Source organism: Littorina saxatilis, linkage group LG9, assembly GCF_037325665.1.
Source record: "Littorina saxatilis isolate snail1 linkage group LG9, US_GU_Lsax_2.0, whole genome shotgun sequence".
NCBI lineage: Eukaryota > Metazoa > Mollusca > Gastropoda > Littorinimorpha > Littorinidae > Littorina > Littorina saxatilis.
In genome coordinates this window covers 42572409-42590692 of record NC_090253.1, presented here as the reverse complement: position 1 = coordinate 42590692, position 18284 = coordinate 42572409, and the positions used below count along the sequence as shown (strand labels likewise).

General features: G+C 41.6%; 2 protein-coding genes across 2 annotated transcripts in view; both read left to right on the top strand.

Moving 5' to 3' along the window:
* Positions 1–65: 65 nt before the first annotated feature.
* Positions 66–12082, top strand: LOC138976172 (SREBP regulating gene protein-like). Its single transcript, XM_070349015.1, has 5 exons — positions 66–193; positions 4040–4202; positions 5375–5526; positions 7797–7913; positions 11190–12082. Exons 1-5 carry the CDS (start codon positions 101–103, stop codon positions 11277–11279), a joined length of 615 nt encoding a protein of 204 aa, XP_070205116.1. The 5' UTR covers positions 66–100; the 3' UTR covers positions 11280–12082.
* Positions 11320–18284, top strand: part of LOC138976163 (uncharacterized) — a 50710-nt gene continuing 43745 nt past the window's right edge. Inside the window, exons 1-3 of the mRNA XM_070349002.1 lie at positions 11320–12757; positions 16771–16917; positions 17336–17463. Of these exons, the coding sequence (XP_070205103.1) occupies positions 12647–12757; positions 16771–16917; positions 17336–17463 (386 nt within the window). The 5' untranslated portion in view covers positions 11320–12646. The remainder of the gene's footprint in view (positions 12758–16770; positions 16918–17335; positions 17464–18284) is intronic.

Here is an 18284-nt window from a genome sequence, read left to right as displayed (position 1 = left end):
TTCCAAAATAGTCAAAATGTTTACTTGTCTACGAAAACAAAGTTAGATTTCGCAGCTCTGTTTGATTGGTGGAGTTAGTTTGCAATCGCTAAGCTTACCAATGTTGTGCCACAAGATCCTCCGGCAACGCTGGGTCTTGGGGGTTATTTTCTTTTGTTCGCTTTTCTATTTCCTGGCCACAACTTTCTCTAAGGTAAGAAGTGGCGCAGAAGTCGTTTTCAAGTATAGTTACAAGATTCTGGACGTCTGGTTATGTCTGTGAACAAACCAACAACACTAATCCATGTTTCACAGTCATACAATATTTTTTTGCAAGCAGATTTACACTTCGATTTCATGACCTGATAAAGACACAGGAAGTTGATCGAAGAACGAGTTTTGTAAAAGCGGTTGGGGGGTAGGGTGGCGCTTTGGCTCGCAAGAAACCGTTGACAAAGGGAAGACCGAAGTTATGACAGTATCACTATCACTGTGTCAGTGGATGTTGATTATTGATTTTTGTTCTGGGTTGCTCAATACATTCGTTGCTTCAGTAAATGTAGCTTTAGTAAGCGCAGTGACGTGTATAGCTTGGTATATTTAGATAACAGGAAGGCCTGGAAACAGGTCGAAAATTTGGGCTGCCACTTGAAAGTCTTTGTTTGGCTTTTCTTTTCCTTGATTTAGTTTTATATTATATGTATATATATATCTCTCTCTCAAAGAGCAAATCTCTTTAAAAAAAAAAAAAAAAAAAAGGCAGAGAGCAGTTCCTATATAAAAAAAAAACTGCATCAAACATGTTGCGGAATGAAATCAAAATTTAGTGGTGTTTTTTTTTATCAATCAGTCATTGTCGAGACAAGGTTCAGGTATTTTGGAAAAAGCACACATATATATATATACTAGAGGAATACCCGGCTTCGCCGGGGTGAATCGCGAGACAGAGACAGCCAGCGTGGCGGTTCACCACAATCACCTTTGAAGGCGAAGTCCTGTCAAACGGGATTGAGAATTTTAGAGCTTATTTCTAAGCCCTATATTATCTGTTATGGCTTCTCAAATGCCAGAACATACAGACAGACGAAAGTCGCCAGACCCCATCACAAACAGAACTCTACAATCCACAGGTGTTGCCTCCACACACATAGACACAGACACAGAAGCCGTACATATCTATCTATATCTATAAATATATAGAGATAGATGACAGTGGATTTTTCGCGTGGCTATAAATTTATTCGACCTTTTCACTTTTACAGTAAGTTACGGGTACATGCAAGGAAAGCCCACAACTTCTAAGGCGAACAACTGCAGAGTCTGCTGTGAAGGGCGACGGTAGTCTCCCTGTCACACTCGACCCCCTTTGAATGAACTTAGGTCACTCCCAGGTGGAATGGGAACAGCACGAAAATGATTCAGTGGCCTGAACATTTCATGTCGAGTCCCATTGCTGTCGACGACGCCAAATGTAACTGAGTGCCTAAACACCACAATCACCTTTGAAGGCGAAGTCCACTCAAACGGGATTGAGATTAACTGTTTAATATGGCTTCTCGAAGGAAGGCTTGAACTTACTGACACACCAATGCCGCTAGACCACATCACAAACAGAACTCTACAATCCACAGGTGTTGCTCACATACACACACAAACACACACACACACAGAGAAGCCGTATATATATGTATATCTATATCTATAAATATATAGAGATAGATGACAGTGTATTTTTCGCGTGGCTATAAATTGATTCGACCTTTTTACTTTTACAGTAAGAACAACTTACGGGTGCAATCGTGACATTCTAAAAAGAGTAACGTAGTAACGGGAATATGGATTGACGGAGGAAGGGAGATAATCGCGGCTGAAAACACTGGAGAAGATAAGGAAGAGTTACTGGTAGTGGATCCCGACAACAACAACCAAAACAAACAAAATCGGTTCAGCACGCACAGCGCTGCGCGCTGAGAGCACGTGTTGAAATATCTCATCGATGAGGTTGTGTCCGGGGTGTACCTGAATACGGTGTCCAAATTTGAAAAAGATCCACCGAGAACTTTGGCCGTGCATCGCGAACAGACAGACAGACAGACAGACAGACAGACACTAGTCGTATATATATATAGATATAGCAGATGATAGTATTTGAATTTCTAGAAGGGTTAAATAGCATATTCTCTGTTTTCTGCTGTGGACTATCTCTGAAAAAAGAGGTATTTGTTAATGAGCAATATTTTTGCTCTTTGGACTTTGTACTTCTACATTACTCGTCATAAAAAACTTTACAGATGCGTTTGAGGGCAGATGTTTCTGATGAGGCTGTTGATTGTAAAACCAAGTATATCACTTCTTCTTCTTCTGCGTTCGTGGGCTGAAACTCCCACGTACACTCGTGTTTTTTGCACGAGTGGAATTTTTACATGTATGACCGTTTTTTACCCCGCCATTTAGGCAGCCATACGCCGTTTTCGGAGGAAGCAGGCTGGGTATTTTCGTGTTTCTATAACCCACCGAACTCTGACATGGATTACAGGATCTTTTTCGTGCGCACTTGGTCTTGTGCTTGCGTGTACACATGGGGGTGTTTGGACACCGAGGAGAGTCTGCACACAAAGTTGACTCTGAGAAATAAATCTCTCGCCGAACGTGGGGACGAACTCACGCTGACAGCGGCCAACTGGATACAAATCCAGTGCGCTACCGACTGAGCTACATCCCCGCCCCAAGTATATCACTGAAAAGGCCATTGATTCCGCTACCTTGTTCAGAAAACAGATTGAATTTACATGACGTAGTGTCGATACAGTGGAACCTACAACACAGACACCCTCCAAAATCAAATTCGCAAAATCAAGGTTCCCGCGATAAAAATAAAATCGACAACAAATCAAAACAACTAAATCGAAACATGGTTAGCATGTCCTAAGACAGAACAATCAAATCTCCATCCAAATCAGTCAGTTTTGTTCACATATCTTTTTTAACATGGACGCTATGGCATGCTGAGCGGTGTAGGTGTCAATCCTCTCAGCAGCCATAAAAGGCAGTTTTTGAAGCCGTTTTAGCGGGTAATGAGACAACAAATGGTACATTTGAGTAACTCGCAAACGCATTGCCTTTAAACTTTCGGAGATTTGTGCTAACACATGTCGTAAACTACACACGGAATCTCAAGTCATGTGAGATATTTTTTCTGCTGTTAATGTTATGCGACATACCAGAAAGAGTTTTAATGTACCTTGTCCGATTGAACAGAAAAAATTAAAATTAGCATGCAATTAGAAAAATGAAAGCTTCAATTTACCCTTAAATTTAATACAGTTTCAAAAATGGCTGTTCACAGCGCACTTGTTTAAACGCACAGACAAATTCTTGGAAAATGCTTTTTCAAGAGGCATTGATCAGTTAAGCGTGTCGGCAGTGAGCTTTGCTAGGCGTAGGCCGACACTTGCGCTCAGTGCTCTGAATGAGTCAACTTCTTAAAAACTACTTTTGCGTTGAAATCCTCATACCACCCTTGTCTGATAAAATATGTACATGAAATTTGAGTATGTAGCGCATCTGTCATTGTTCTTGAAGATTTCAACAAATTAAAAAAAAATGTCAATGACTGAATGAGTCAGCAAAAACCTACCGTCAATTTAAGAACTTTTTCTGACATGACAAATAACAGCAGACCTAATGTCTTTCTTTCTTTCTTTCTTTCTTCGTTCATGGGCTTAGACTCCCACGTTCACTCATGTTTTTAGCACGAGTGGATTTTTACGTGTATGACCGTTTTTACCCCGCCATTTAGGCAGCATACGCCGATTTCGGGGGAGACCTAATGTCTCAAATGACTTGAAATTCCGTCTGTACTTTACAACATATGTTAGCACAAATCTCCGAAATTTTGAAGGCAATGCGTTAGTGAGTTACTCAAATGTACCAACATTTTACTTCTTTGTGGCACCACATTTTGGCTGGAGGATGGCAAGTTTGTGTTTTTTTACTTTAGTTTGAGTCCCATTTTCTTTAAAATGCAAATTGTAAAAAAATATTCTTTCTATATATGTAGCGCCAGGATTTGGTCTCGGAGGATTATGTCTCCAATGGCCTGAAGAGGACACTGCGACAGCCTTTCCAGTGGGTTCCGTTGCCAGATGTTGAAAAGAACTATACTCAGGTCCGACTTTGCCGTAACTCACAGCAGGGGAAATCCCTCATTGTGGATGAGAAGGGTAAGTGCGGGTGTATACAGTATCATGAGTAACCAGACAAATACAAAGAATTTAATAACTTACCTCAAGAAATCAAGGAATATTCAGTTAAAGTTTGTGTCATTATTTGTCTGTCCACTGCAAAGATCCTTAGGTTGAAACACTTGTGATCATTTCGTTTTGTCTCAAATTAAATATTCCATAAACTAACCTTCAGGGATGGCCAAATCGTCCGCCCGATCGCCAGGGGCAAGTTAAAAATCTGCTGGGCTAGTAGAAACCGCCTGGCAGTTTTCCAGCTGGCCAGTTAAAATTCTGGTCAAATGCAAGACTTTTGGTTGAACTATCGAGTTTTAAAGCCATATAAACACTGCAGATGCAGGAACTTCTGTTGTCTGCAAAATCATCACCATGTTCCAACAAAACAAAAAAAACGAGGCTCCTGTGCGTGTCACTGCTGTTTTAATTGTGTAAAGAACTCAAACGCTCATAATTTGTCATGCGGTATGTACCGGGCCAGCAACATTTCCGGTGGGCTGGTGACTTTCTTGAAGTTACTCGCCCGGCTGGCGAGTCAAAACTTTGAGATTTGGCCATCTCTTAACCTTTCTTGTGTTTGATTCTGTATAGACTGATACAGTATGCCTAGATCTGCATGGACAGGCAGTTTTTGTGGAGGTGTTGTAGTGCTTGTTGCTGTTGTTTATTTACTTTTTGTTGTTGTTAATTTTATTAATTGTTAATTTGTATTCTGCGTCTTTTATAAGATTGTATTCGGTCTTTTCAGTGCATACACAAAACAAAACAAACAAAACCAAATAAAATAAAGAAAAGAAGAATGAGGAATTATAGGAATAGGGCTTTGGGTAGTTTTTAGAGACATAGTATGCACACAGTTGTTGATAGAAATCCTCTGTTTCATTAATTTAATGTCAGTTTTTTTAAAATATTTGTTTATATTTTTGCCTAGATGCAGTATGTGTGACCATTCTTCAGTTTAAAGGGTTTGAATTGATTTGAATTCTTTTCTTATTTGAGTATTACAGGACATAATATAAATATATGTGTTGACACCGAGATGACTTTTTCTGGACATGTATAAATTATCAAAATATGTGTTGACACCGAGATGACTTTTTCTGGACATGTATAAATTATCAAAATATGTGTTGACACCAAGATGACTTTTTCAGGGTATGTATGTGGACGTGAGGAACTCGATTCAATCCAGTGCTGTGATGCCAAGCATAGCTTGGTGACACGCTACGTCTGTGAAAGTTGTCTGCCCAATGGATGTTGCAGTGTCTATGAGCATTGTGTCTCCTGCTGCCTGCAGCCAGACAAGGTGTGTACACATTATTAACACTTTCATTAACACCTATGTTGACCAAGTTTGTTTTAGCCTTGACCATTTGTGCTGCAGCAGGTCACTCAGAATTGTAGTAACTGTGTAGTAACTGTGTATCAACACACTGGAATGCAGGCGTTAGATGGACGTTACAGGAAGCGACTGAAGCTAACAGACTGAGCGGATATATCCGTACCTTGTCAGATAGAGCCATATGAGTGGGTATGGATATGGTGTGTGTGTGTCACACAGTGTGTGAAGTGCTTTGTTTATGTTGACTTTATATCTTGATACCCGGCCAGGTCATACCTAAGACTTTAAAATTGGCAATCTAGTGGCTGCTCCGCCTGGCGTCTGGCATTATGGGGTTAGTGCTAGGACTGGTTGGTCCGGTGTCAGAATAATGTGACTGGGTGAGACATGAAGCCTGTGCTGCGACTTCTGTCTTGTGTGTGGCGCACGTTATATGTCAAAGCAGCACCGCCCTGATATGGCCCTTCATGGTCGGCTGGGCATTAAGCAAACAAACAAACAAATATATCTTGATAACTTTTTCCTGGACTTTGGTCTTTGCTGTTCCCGCACATGGACACCTTTTATTGACTCACATGCGAAGCAAAAGTGAGTCTATGTACTCACCCGAGTCGTCCGTCCGGAAAACTTTAACGTTGGATATTTCTTGGACACTATTCAGTCTATCAGTACCAAATTTGGCAAGATGGTGTATGATGACAAGGCCCCAAAAAACATACATAGCATCTTGACCTTGCTTCAAGGTCAAGGTCGCAGGGGCCATAAATGTTGCCTAAAAAACAGCTATTTTTCATATTTTTCCCATTTTCTCTGAAGTTTTTGAGATTCAATACCTCACCTACCGTACTTTCCGGGTCATAAGGCGCGACTTTTTTCCTCGAGTTTGACCCCTGCGTCTTGTATAACGAAGCGCCTAATCCGTGTATGAAATACGAAAAAAATCAAAGAGACCGCTTGAGTACCAGTCAAACAACTTGTGATAATGCATGTTTCAGCTACTAGGTACTGCCCTGCCTTTGATCTGGCCGCACACACAGATTTCCACTATGTTAAACTCGGTCACTGACCGGTCACTGACCCCCATGCAGGAAGTGTTTCCTCTCTCAGATATGACAGGGGTACCACCTCTCATGGCAAAAACTGGGTCATTGACCCCTGGGAAAAAGGTCGTGTCTTTTAACAAGGCCACCCAGCTATCACAATGCCTTTGATCTGGCCGCACACACAAAGCACACATATTTTCACTCAGTTAAAGTCGGTCACTGACCGGTCACTGACCCCGATGCAGGAAGTGTTTCCTCTCTCAGATATGACAGGGGAACCACCGCTCATGGCAAAAACTGGGTCATTTTGGTGCGCCCTATCGGCCCCCTGCGTCCAATGGGTGACTGGATTACAATTTTTTTTTAAAAAGAAGGGGGTGCGTCTTAGATAACGAAGCGCCTTGTCACCCGGAAAGTACGGTATATATGATATATAGGGCAAAGTAAGCCCCATCTTTTGATACCAGTTTGGTTTACCTTGCTTCAAGGTCAAGGTCACAGGAGCTCTTCAAAGTTGGATTGTATACATATTTTGAAGTGACCTTGACCCTGAACTATGGAAGATAACTGTTTCAAACTTAAAAATTATGTGGGGCACATGTTATGCTTTCATCATTAGACACATTCAGTCACATATGATCAAGGTCAAGGTCACTTTGACCCTTATGAAATGTGACCAAAATAAGGTAGTGAACCACTAAAAGTGACCATATCTCATGGTAGAAAGAGCCAATAAGCACCATTGTACTTCCTATGTCTTGAATTAACAGCTTTGTGTTGCATGACCTTGGATGACCTTGGGTCAAGGTCACATGTATTTTGGTAGGAAAAATGTGTAAAGCATGTGAGTCGTATGGGCTTTGCCCTTCTTTTTTTTTTTTTTTTAACATATAACCTTTTTTTAAAGGTATCATGATTTCATGTGTTTTGTAAAATATGCAGAGGTATCAAGATTTGTATATGACTTGTACAAAATACACAACCTGTATGAATGGTCAAGAGTTTGTGAAAGACAAAAAAAGTGAAGAAAAGCCATTGCAGGCTTTCTAAAGAACACCATCTTTCAGCTTACATTCCTGTTGCATTTTTAACGTATTCAGCACAAATGCACAAGGTATACATACATGCATGCACGTTCGTATTTATATGTAACATTTTTGTTATTGCTAATTCCCTGCCTCTTTTTCTCAGCAACCTCTGCTGCGGCGCATTTTGAAGGAAGCCGCTGTGGAGACGTTCGAGATATTTGCGTCCGAAGTGAAGGATCAGTTTGAGTTGTGTCTGGCCAAGTGTCGCACCTCTTCTCAGGTAATTACTAAATTAGGCTTTGAAATCCCAGAAACAGTGATGTTCTCTGGCCTGGGTCTTTAGTCATTGCAGCATAATTTTTTATCCCAAGTTGTACCCCTTGTCTGTTCCATAGTTTCAACATTAAGGAAGTCTTTTGATAGAACAATTTTTTTTAACCAGAATATTTGGACCTATCTATATTTTCAATCTAGGTCCAACTGACCTATTGCCATCTGAGCTTGGGGACAAATAAACCCTGCAGAAGAAAGATGTTACTTGATCTGAGCTATAGATTATACAGTCTGCATGATATGGGTTATGTATGAGCTTATTTTGAGCTTCGTAAGATCAGCACCATTCGCCACACACTCTCCTCTCAAACAACTAACACTCTTGTCTGTGCCTTTGTTCTTTCTAAACTTGACTACTGCAACTCTCTTCTCTCTGGCTGTCCTCTGTACCTCCTGCATAAACTACAAAAAGTCCAAAACACAGCAGTACGCCTCATTCTCAAAGCACGAAAACGAGATCACGCAACACCACTTCTTCGCACACTGCACTGGTTACCTATTCAAGCCCGCATTGACTACAAACTGTCCACCCTCTGCTTTAACTTCTTTTCTGGCTCGTCTCCTGCTTACTTCTCTGAACTCCTCACCGTCTATTCTCCGTGCCTCTTCTGACTGTCGCATCCTTACCATTCCACACACCAAAACCAAAACATACGGACAACGCACTTTCACTTTCTGCGCACCCACACAATGGAATTCTCTCCCCTTTCACATCCGCCACTCTCAGTCACCCCAAGCATTCAAACGAGCACTTAAAACACCTCTTCAAGAAATACAACCCCTGATTTTGTTTTCTCAGTCCATCAGTAGGCTACATGTAGTGTATTTGTTGTTTAAAGGCACAGTAAGCCTCCCGTAAACCATCACAGATACGGTCAGGCTTTTACACACAGTACAAACACCCTTTCATTTAAACACTCACCGATTGAGAACATCCTTGGTGCCCTCCGTAAAGAGCGAACAATTTTCAAAGAATTTTTTTTTGCGTGGTTTATCTTACCCCTGAGCCATCGTGAACCCGTGTGATCCAGTTTCCCTTTTTCACAATGTAGTCGTCAGTTAGTCATTTGAATGCGACTCGATGTGAGCTTATCTACAATAGCACGTTTTTATGCACGAAACAAACGGCTGTGGTTCACAAGAACTCTAGCGATGGCTTTTGACTGTTGAGAGGAACGGCGATATGGCGCATAAACCGTCGTCTGCTACGACCCTTGCGTGACCCTGCTTCCGGGCTTTTCTTTTTTCAAACTTTCACAACTTCGAATTGCACTGATCTTGTCTTGATGAAAACACGCTGTCAATTTATTATTTAGATTTTAAAAGTTAGGTCTAGCGCAAAAACGCACCACGGTCCAAAAACATTCTGATTATCATCGATCCACGGCTATCGCCAGTTTAAGGGAAGTAACTCATTTTTGACCTGAGTTCAGGATGGGTCCAAAAAGTGTTCGAGACAATCTGCAAAATTAATTCTTTAAAAATTGCTCGCTCTTTACGTAGGGCACCTAGGATGTTCCCGTTTGGTGAGCGTTCAAATGGAAGGGTGTTTGTACTGTGTGTAAAAGCCTGACAGTATCTGTGATGGTTTACGGGAGGCTTACTGTCCGGGCGTGATTTCCGGGATATTCATAACAGCCGTCCAGCACCAAAACGAGGCGCCATTGTTGTAAAGGGCCAAGTCCACGAAAATAAATTCTTTGAAAATTTCTCACGCTCGACAGAAAGCAGCCAGGATGTTCCCGTTCGGTGAGCGTTTAAATGGAAGTATGCTTGCACTGTATGTAGACGCTCGGGGAGCTCTGTGATGGTTTACGGGAGGCTTACTGTGCCTTTAAGTGATAATGTGATAATGTATATATAAACATCCAGGGCTGTTTTTCAGTATTGTTGATAACATGTTTTGTTTGATTAAGGATATTCAGCTGGTATTTCCTTGTTTTCACTACCTATTTTATTCATGTTTTTATTACTTAGTTAGTGGAAGAATTTTTGTAATGTATGTTTGATGGTGTATGCTTTTAATTAAGCGTTGTTGACTATGAATGTAGATGTAAATGCTTGTATAACTGTGTTTTAATTTTAAATGTGTCAAGCGCAAAGAGCATAATTGTAAAGTTATGATGTTGCGCTATATAAATGCTCATTTATTATTATTATTATACTTTCTAAAGAAAGTAAATATAAACATCACGCCATCGAAACCCTAAAGTGTATCATTTATAGAGCAGTGCAAAGAATATCCCTTTTTGACTCACATGCGAAGCAAAAGTGAGTCTATGTACTCACCCGAGTCGTCCGTCCGTCCGGACGTCCGTCCGTCCGTCCGTCCGTCCGGACGTCCGTCCGTCCGGAAAACTTTAACGTTGGATATTTCTTGGACACTATTCAGTCTATCAGTACCAAATTTGGCAAGATGGTGTATGATGACAAGGCCCCAAAAAACATACATAGCATCTTGACCTTGCTTCAAGGTCAAGGTCGCAGGGGCCATAAATGTTGCCTAAAAAACAGCTATTTTTCACATTTTCCCCATTTTCTCTGAAGTTTTTGAAATTGAATACCTCACCTATATATGATATATAGGGCAAAGTAAGCCCCATCTTTTGATACCAGTTTGGTTTACCTTGCTTCAAGGTCAAGGTCACAGGAGCTCTTCAAAGTTGGATTGTATACATATTTTGAAGTGACCTTGACCCTGAACTATGGAAGATAACTGTTTCAAACTTAAAAATTATGTGGGGCACATGTTATGCTTTCATCATGAGACACATTTGGTCACATATGATCAAGGTCAAGGTCACTTTGACCCTTATGAAATGTGACCAAAATAAGGTAGTGAACCACTAAAAGTGACCATATCTCATGGTAGAAAGAGCCAATAAGCACCATTGTACTTCCTATGTCTTGAATTAACAGCTTTGTGTTGCATGACCTTGGATTACCTTGACCTTGGGTCAAGGTCACATGTATTTTGGTAGGAAAAATGTGTAAAGCAGTTCTTAGTGTATGATGTCATTGCTAGGTTTAGTTATTTGACCTTGACCCTGAAGGTCAAGGTCATGTAAAGGTCAAGGTCAAGCATGTGAGTCGTATGGGCTTTGCCCTTCTTGTTATAAACATGGTGGGTTTTTTTCTCATGATTATTTGATATATAATTGTGTTTAACTACAAATATGCAGGAAATATAATGTTTAATTCACTTTTTTTTTTATCCAAACAGAGCGTTCAACATGAAAACTCGTACCGCCATCCCAATGTCAAGTACTGCTATGGCGACAAGCCTCCTGACCTTCAGGTGGTGGTCTCATGACATCAGGGGCTAGCTACTCTCATCTTCGCTGTGCAAGAGACACTACGGTGCCCTGCAGTTGTGATTGCTTTCTTGAAACAGAGAATATTTGTGTGAGCGTGAAGGAGAAAGACTTTTTGATAATTTTAGGGACAATCATTTGTGCACATGTGTCAGAGATCCTGTGTGTTTTTATAAATGAGTGACGAACTTTAAGTGATCGCTTGATGGATAAAAGAGTCTTCTATAACAAGCGAGAGCATATTGCAGCAGACCCCGCCGGCGCAGCACTATCAGCGCCAGGTGGATCACCAACGCGGTCTGCCCAAACTACCTACTAGTATCAGACAGTAGAGTGTTTTTTGCCAGCTTTTTAACTGGAACTCCAACTGAAACCATGAGCTGGTGGACTGTCCACACAAAAATCAGCAGTGAACAGTATCAGAACTTATAACGAAACTGTAGAGCAAGGAAAGTGGGCAAAAACTTTTAACATTGAAAACTTTTAACATCACATCAAAAACTTTTAACTTCATTATGCCCATAAATAGAGGTAATTTTTAAATAGGCGCTGCGCTCTCGCAGTTTCCGTTGTGACGATAGCCAATACTGGCTCCTGCAGCGTACCCTTTCCAGATCCAGATCTTCAGATACAAGGAGAGAGACTCATGAAATCAGTCAACTTTTGGTGACAATCTGTGAAAAGCAGACTGTTGACTTGTGATATCAAGGCTTCCACTGTGATATTGTTTTTGTGTTGACTTGTGTACCGGTCGTTGGTGGTACATGTAATCAGAAAACTGCAGCACCATCGACAGAAACAATACATCATCCCATGTTTTGTGTGTAGACTGCGAATTTGGAAAGTTGTTCATTGCCGTTTTTCCTTTCGTGTGAGGCAGAAAATCCATGGCAATCCTTCAGTGTTGATGTCTTTTATCATTGTGTATAGCATCTCATTTTCAACTACTTCACAACCTTCAGCAGTTCAGCAGCATACCAACCATCATTTGTGTTTCTATAAGTGTAACAGTTAAGTTAAGACTTGAGTTCAAAGAAGAAACCTTGTCTCCAGAAAATCACAATACAAGCATGAGTGGTGTTCAGTGAATATTGCCATATTTCACCAAAGCGCTTTTAAAACTTGAAACTTCTTGCAGGGGTGCAGAATTCCTTTATGACTGGCTGAAAGGGAAAAGCAGCTGAGTTAAAGTAAACAGAAGCTGATATTACCGTCAGACACAAAGAACTGGCATTGAAAGTGACGAATGAAGGTCTAAAGACATTCACCTGCATTTACAACCATAGACTTCAGTCAAAAGGAAGTGATACATTAAAAACCAGAGTCTGCTGAGTGTTTCTGGAGCTGAGTTCTTGCCAAGTGCAGGATGTCTGGCGCCAGCGAGCACGGAGGTCTGAGCGACCAGAAGCCGTTTTCTCTGTCCTGGGTCAACTCCTGTTACCAGCAGTCTTTGCTGCCAGGTGCCCCATGGCACAAGGTAAGGGGAAGAGAGCGAGTGTGCATGTCTGTGTGCTTCCTAGATGCCCCATGGCACAGAGTGAAAGAGAGAGAGTGTGCATGTCTGTGTGCTTCCTAGATGCCTCATGGCACAGAGTGAAAGAGAGAGAGTGTGCATGTCTGTGTGCTTCCTAGATGCCCCATGGCACAGGGTGAAAGAGAGAGAGTGCATGTCTGTGTGCTTCCTAGATGCCCCATGGCACAGAGTGAGAGAAAGAGAGTGTGCATGTCTGTGTGCTTCCTAGATGCCCCATGGCACAGAGTGAAAGAGAGAGTGTGCATGTCTGTGTGCTTCCTAGATGCCCCATGGCACAGAGTGAAAGAGGGAGTGTGCATGTCTGTGTGCTTCCTAGATGCCCCATGGCACAGAGTGAAAGAGAGAGAGTGTGCATGTCTGTGTGCTTCCTAGATGCCCCATGGCACAGAGTGAAAGAGGGAGTGTGCATGTCTGTGTGCTTCCTAGATGCCCCATGGCACAGAGCGAAAGAGAGAGAGTGTGCATGTCTGTGTGCTTCCTAGATGCCCCATGGCACAGAGTGAAAGAGAGAGAGTGTGCGTGTCTGTGTGCTTCTTAGATGCCCCATGGCACAGAGTGAAAGAGAGAGAGTGTGCATGTCTGTGTGCTTCCTAGATGCCCCATGGCACATAGTGAAAGAGAGAGAGTGTGCATGTCTGTGTGCTTCCTAGATGCCCCATGGCACAGGGTGAAAGAGAGAGAGTGCATGTCTATGTGATTCCTAGATGCCCCATGGCACAGAGTGAGAGAAAGAGTGTGCATGTCTGTGTGCTTCCTAGATGCCCCATGGCACAGAGTGAGAGAAAGAGAGTGTGCATGTCTGTGTGCTTCCTAGATGCCCCATGGCACAGAGTGAAAGAGAGAGAGTGCATGTCTGTGTGCTTCCTAGATGCCCCATGGCACAGAGTGAGAGAAAGAGAGTGTGCATGTCTGTGTGCTTCCTAGATGCCCCATGGCACAGGGTGAAAGAGAGAGAGTGCATGTCTGTGTGCTCATAACTCATAACTCATAACATTTTATTGATCCAACAAAGGAAATTAAATTGGTCATCAGCACATATAGGTCATTAATTAATAATTATAAAAGAATAAGAGAAGAAAATTCATAAAACCCATGATAAAAAATACCCTTTTTTCTTGCACACCTGACACACCGACACACCAATACACATGCATACATACCTACATACCTACATACATACATACATACATACATACATACATACATACATACATACATACATACATACATACATACATACATACATACATACATACATACATACATACATACATACATACATTCCATGTTAAAGTGTAGTTAAGAACATCACAGTAATTATATCATTGTTTGGATTAACAGATAAGTTTTTATGTAAATGATGATAACAACAATCCATAATTAACGCTATTGCACTACCAAAGAAGAGACCAACCAAACACATAAAACCAATAACAGTAATCATCATCAGTTATCACAGGTATCACAGTAGATTAGCCATCAGGTAGTTAGACTCAATTGGGCAAAATATAGTGTCAACAGAGTGGCACAGAGTGAGAGAAAGAGAGTGTGCATGTCTGTGTGCTTCCTAGATGCCCCATGGCACAGGGTGAGAGAAAGAGAGAGAATGTGCATGTCTGTGTGCTTCCTAGATGCCCCATGGCACAGAGTGAGAGAAAGAGAGTGTGCATGTCTGTGTGCTTCCTAGATGCCCCATGGCACAGGGTGAAAGAGAGAGAGTGCATGTCTGTGTGCTTCCTAGATGCCCCATGGCACAGAGTGAGAGAAAGAGAGTGTGCATGTCTGTGTGCTTCCTAGATGCCCCATGGCACAGGGTGAGAGAAAGAGAGAGAATGTGCATGTCTGTGTGCTTCCTAGATGCCCCATGGCACAGGGTGATGGGAAGAGAGAGGGTGTGTGTGTGATGCCTGTCAATGTGTGTGTATTTCAAGACAGGTTAATTAAAATCATGTGTGTGTGTGTGCCTTGTCGCATGTCTTCTACAGAGAGGGAAAGTGTGAGAGAGTTTGTAAGAAAAGCATGTATTTGTGTATAAAATTGCATTGCGGGTGGGGGGGGGGGGGGAGCTGTGTAGCTAATTGCAGCATTGAACCGCTGTTGACTACAGAAACATCTCCCTGCCTGAGAACTTGCAGGATAGGGCCTGCTGTTGAAAGATATTTTGCCTAAACGGCTAAAAGGTGTAATCACAGTAATCATTACTGCATTCAGTTGAACACCCCTTTTCAGACTCCCTCCCTTTTAGGTCCCTGACTTGGTGGTGTATGTGTGTGTGTGTCTGTGCGTGTGTGTGTGTGTGTGTATGTGTGTGTGTGTATGTGTGTGTATGTGTGTGTCTGTGTGTCTGTGCGTGTGTGTGTGTAGAGCGATTCAGACTAAACTACTAGACCGATCTTTATGAAATTTGACATGAGAGTTCCTGGGTATGATATCCCCGGACGTTTTTTTCATTTTTTCAATAAATACCTTTGATGACATCATATCCGGCTTTCTGTAAAAGTTGAGGCGGCACTGTCACACCCTCATTTTTCAATCAAATTGATTGAAATTTTGGCCAAGCAATCTTCGACGAAGGCCGGACTTTGGTATTGCATTTCAGCTTGATGGCTTAAAAACTAATTAATGACTTTGGTCATTAAAAGTTGGAAACTTGTAATTAAAATTGTTTTTTTATTAAACGATCCAAAAACATTTTCATCTTATTCTTCGTCATTTTCTGATTCCAAAAACATATACATATGTTATATTTGGATTAAAAACAAGCTCTGAAAATCAAATACAGTAGTCCCTTCCATTTCCGGCCCTTTCGTGGGCGTGAACCTGCCCGGAGCGGCCAGCTTTCCCATGACTAATGAGTTTTCCTTCTATAATTGACTCTTAATGGCCGTTAACCTGTCTGACGCGGTCAACGGTCACTGATTTTTGCCCTAAGGTGCCCCTCTTACTCGACAGGAGCGGCCACTTAACGGCCACTTGTCACTTTCGCGGGCGAGCGCCTGTGGTGTGTGTGTGTGTGTTGTGTGCACAGACGGCACAGCACGAGCAGACGACATGAATACTTACGCATGCGCAAACTGTAAATACAGACATGCGCATACATGTACATTTACGGCAGTCACTTCCGGATCGATCACAGCTGATGTGAGTTTGAAACACTTGTTTATCTGACACTCAAATACATATAATAATCCAAACAACACACATAGAAACATACAAAACAATAGCTTAGCCAGGACGATCGAGTTAAACACGCAAATAATTAAGATGTATAAACGAAAGCAAAACTAACAGAGACAATGAATCGGCGGCTCATGGATGATCGCTTTCTTTTCTTCATGAAAACTTGATCGTGTTTTTGGTTTGTTTTTTTGAGGAGGAGGGGGCCTGTAATGGACGGCCACCTGATATTTGCGGTCACCTTTGCAATGACTAATGGGTGACCGGATATGGCAGGTACTACTGTATAAAAATCATGATTAGAATTAATTTTCCGAAATCGATTTAAAAACAATTTCATCTTATTCCTTGTCGGTTCCTGATTCCAAAAACATATAGATATGATATGTTTGGATTAAAAACACGCTCAGAAAGTTAAAACGAAGAGAGGTACAGAAAAGCGTGCTATGCAGCAGAGCGCAACCACTTCTGCGCTAAACAGGGTCGTTAATTTCACCGCCCTTTGTACGAGCGGCGGACTACGGTCATTGTGAAAAAATGCAGTGCGTTCAGTTTGATTCTGTGAGTTCCACAGCTTGACTAAATGTAGTAATTTTGCCTTACGCGACTTGTTTAAACCTGATTTTCTCAGATTTTTTAGGTCTTAAATGGGGGGGGGGGGGGGGGGGGGGGGGTCCACTGTATTAATAGAGCAGTTTGGAAATCTGCTGAAGTGCAAGACAAGGGGCCTCACGCACTGCGGTGTAACATTTAACTGTATACCTGTTTGCCTCTGACAGTTGGAGAGCCACGTGGCCTCAGCTCTGGCAGAGCGCGTGGAGCGACAGTTCAGTCACCCGCAGCGCAAAGAGATGCTGCTGGAGCTGCTGGGGCATCACTTTGTCGACACCTACCTCAGTCACGTCCCGCGGAATCCTCAGGTCTTGGTGAGTCAGAGTCTTTCAGGCAAGAAAATGTGTCTCTATCGCAACATTTCTTCCGCCCCTACTCTCCTGCTTAAAAGATTTTTACTTTAAACATTTAAGTACATTGTATGTATTAACACTTCATGTCCCAAATAGTCTCTTGTACTGGGGACACAAATAAAAAATATTAGCATTTAAACAAATTCTCTTTCTTCTGGTATTTTCAGGCCAATTGAACGTGAAGTTAAATAATTATAAAAATGAAAGGGTTTGTAAACAGAAACAAGGGTTTGATTGTGTTGCAGTCAGCACCGAGTTATGTTTGTTACCTTTTTTTGCTGTCATACCTGAAATGTGCTTGTGTCAATGTGATTCTTGCAGGTAAGTAGTGTACATATTGCATAAAAAATATGTATTATGTTGATTGTTGACCTTGCAGGATTCGAACCACATGAGTGGAGATGAGTACGATCGCCTGAAGATTGAAGGGACGTCGTGGCTGAACAACCAGATGTACAAAGCGGTGAAAGATGCAGGCCTTCAGGCCATGATGTCTGGAGCAGCCAGGTTAGAACATTCTCTTTGTGAAAGGAGCGGCCAGATTAGAACGTTCTCCTTTTGAAGCACAGAATTGCAGCGGATGAAATCATTTCTGTTGACAGTTTGGCGGGTGTGAAATACTACATTTTGTGGCATTTTTTTACTCTTTTTTTTTTTTAGGGTTGGAGAGGGGGTAGCTGATGTTAAGGAATGGCTTTTGTTTATTTTTATCTCCATGTGAGTATGACCTGCTGATTAGGCACACAAAAAAAATAGTCTGTTTACGGTAACATAGGCACAAAAAAATAGGGTCGGTAGGTCGGGATTTTTTATTTTTTTATTTTTTTATTTTTCCAAAAAACCATATTTGTAAGTTATTTTGCCCAAAAACCAAGACTCTTTTTTCTTTTCTTTTTTTTCTTTTTTTTTTTCAAAATGCCAAAAAAAAGTCTAGAGTTGCGCGAAAAAATAGGGTCGGTCGGAATACCGTAAACAGATTTTTTTTTGTGTGTGCCTTAGTCCCCTTCTCTCTGACCTGTTTACCGACAAGGTTTTTCCGGAATTATTAGGGAATGGGGGTTTAAATTCCAGTATTACGGTCAAGAATCTCTTGTCTTCTTGTTTTGTGTTTCATGGTTCTTCTCAGTTCTTCTTCTTGAATAAACAGATGTATTTGCTATACAGTGGGCTTAGCATTAAAAAAATGAAGTTTCAGTTTGTACTATGCAATGTAACAAACTGTCGAATCTTTTGATTGTTTGAGTTACAGACAGCAAGCTGCAATTACTTCTCTGTAGATTTTTTTTGTCGTTTGACGGGCACAGTGGTCCTAGTGGATAAGACATCCG

Coding starts and splice junctions, on each gene's coding strand:
- LOC138976172 (XM_070349015.1), top strand. CDS start 101: ATGTTGTGCCACAAGATCCTCCGGCAACGCTGGGTCTTGGGGGTTATT. Junction 194..4,039: donor TGGCCACAACTTTCTCTAAG/GTAAGAAGTGGC, acceptor CTATATATGTAG/CGCCAGGATTTGGTCTCGGA. Junction 7,914..11,189: donor AGTGTCGCACCTCTTCTCAG/GTAATTACTAAA, acceptor TTATCCAAACAG/AGCGTTCAACATGAAAACTC.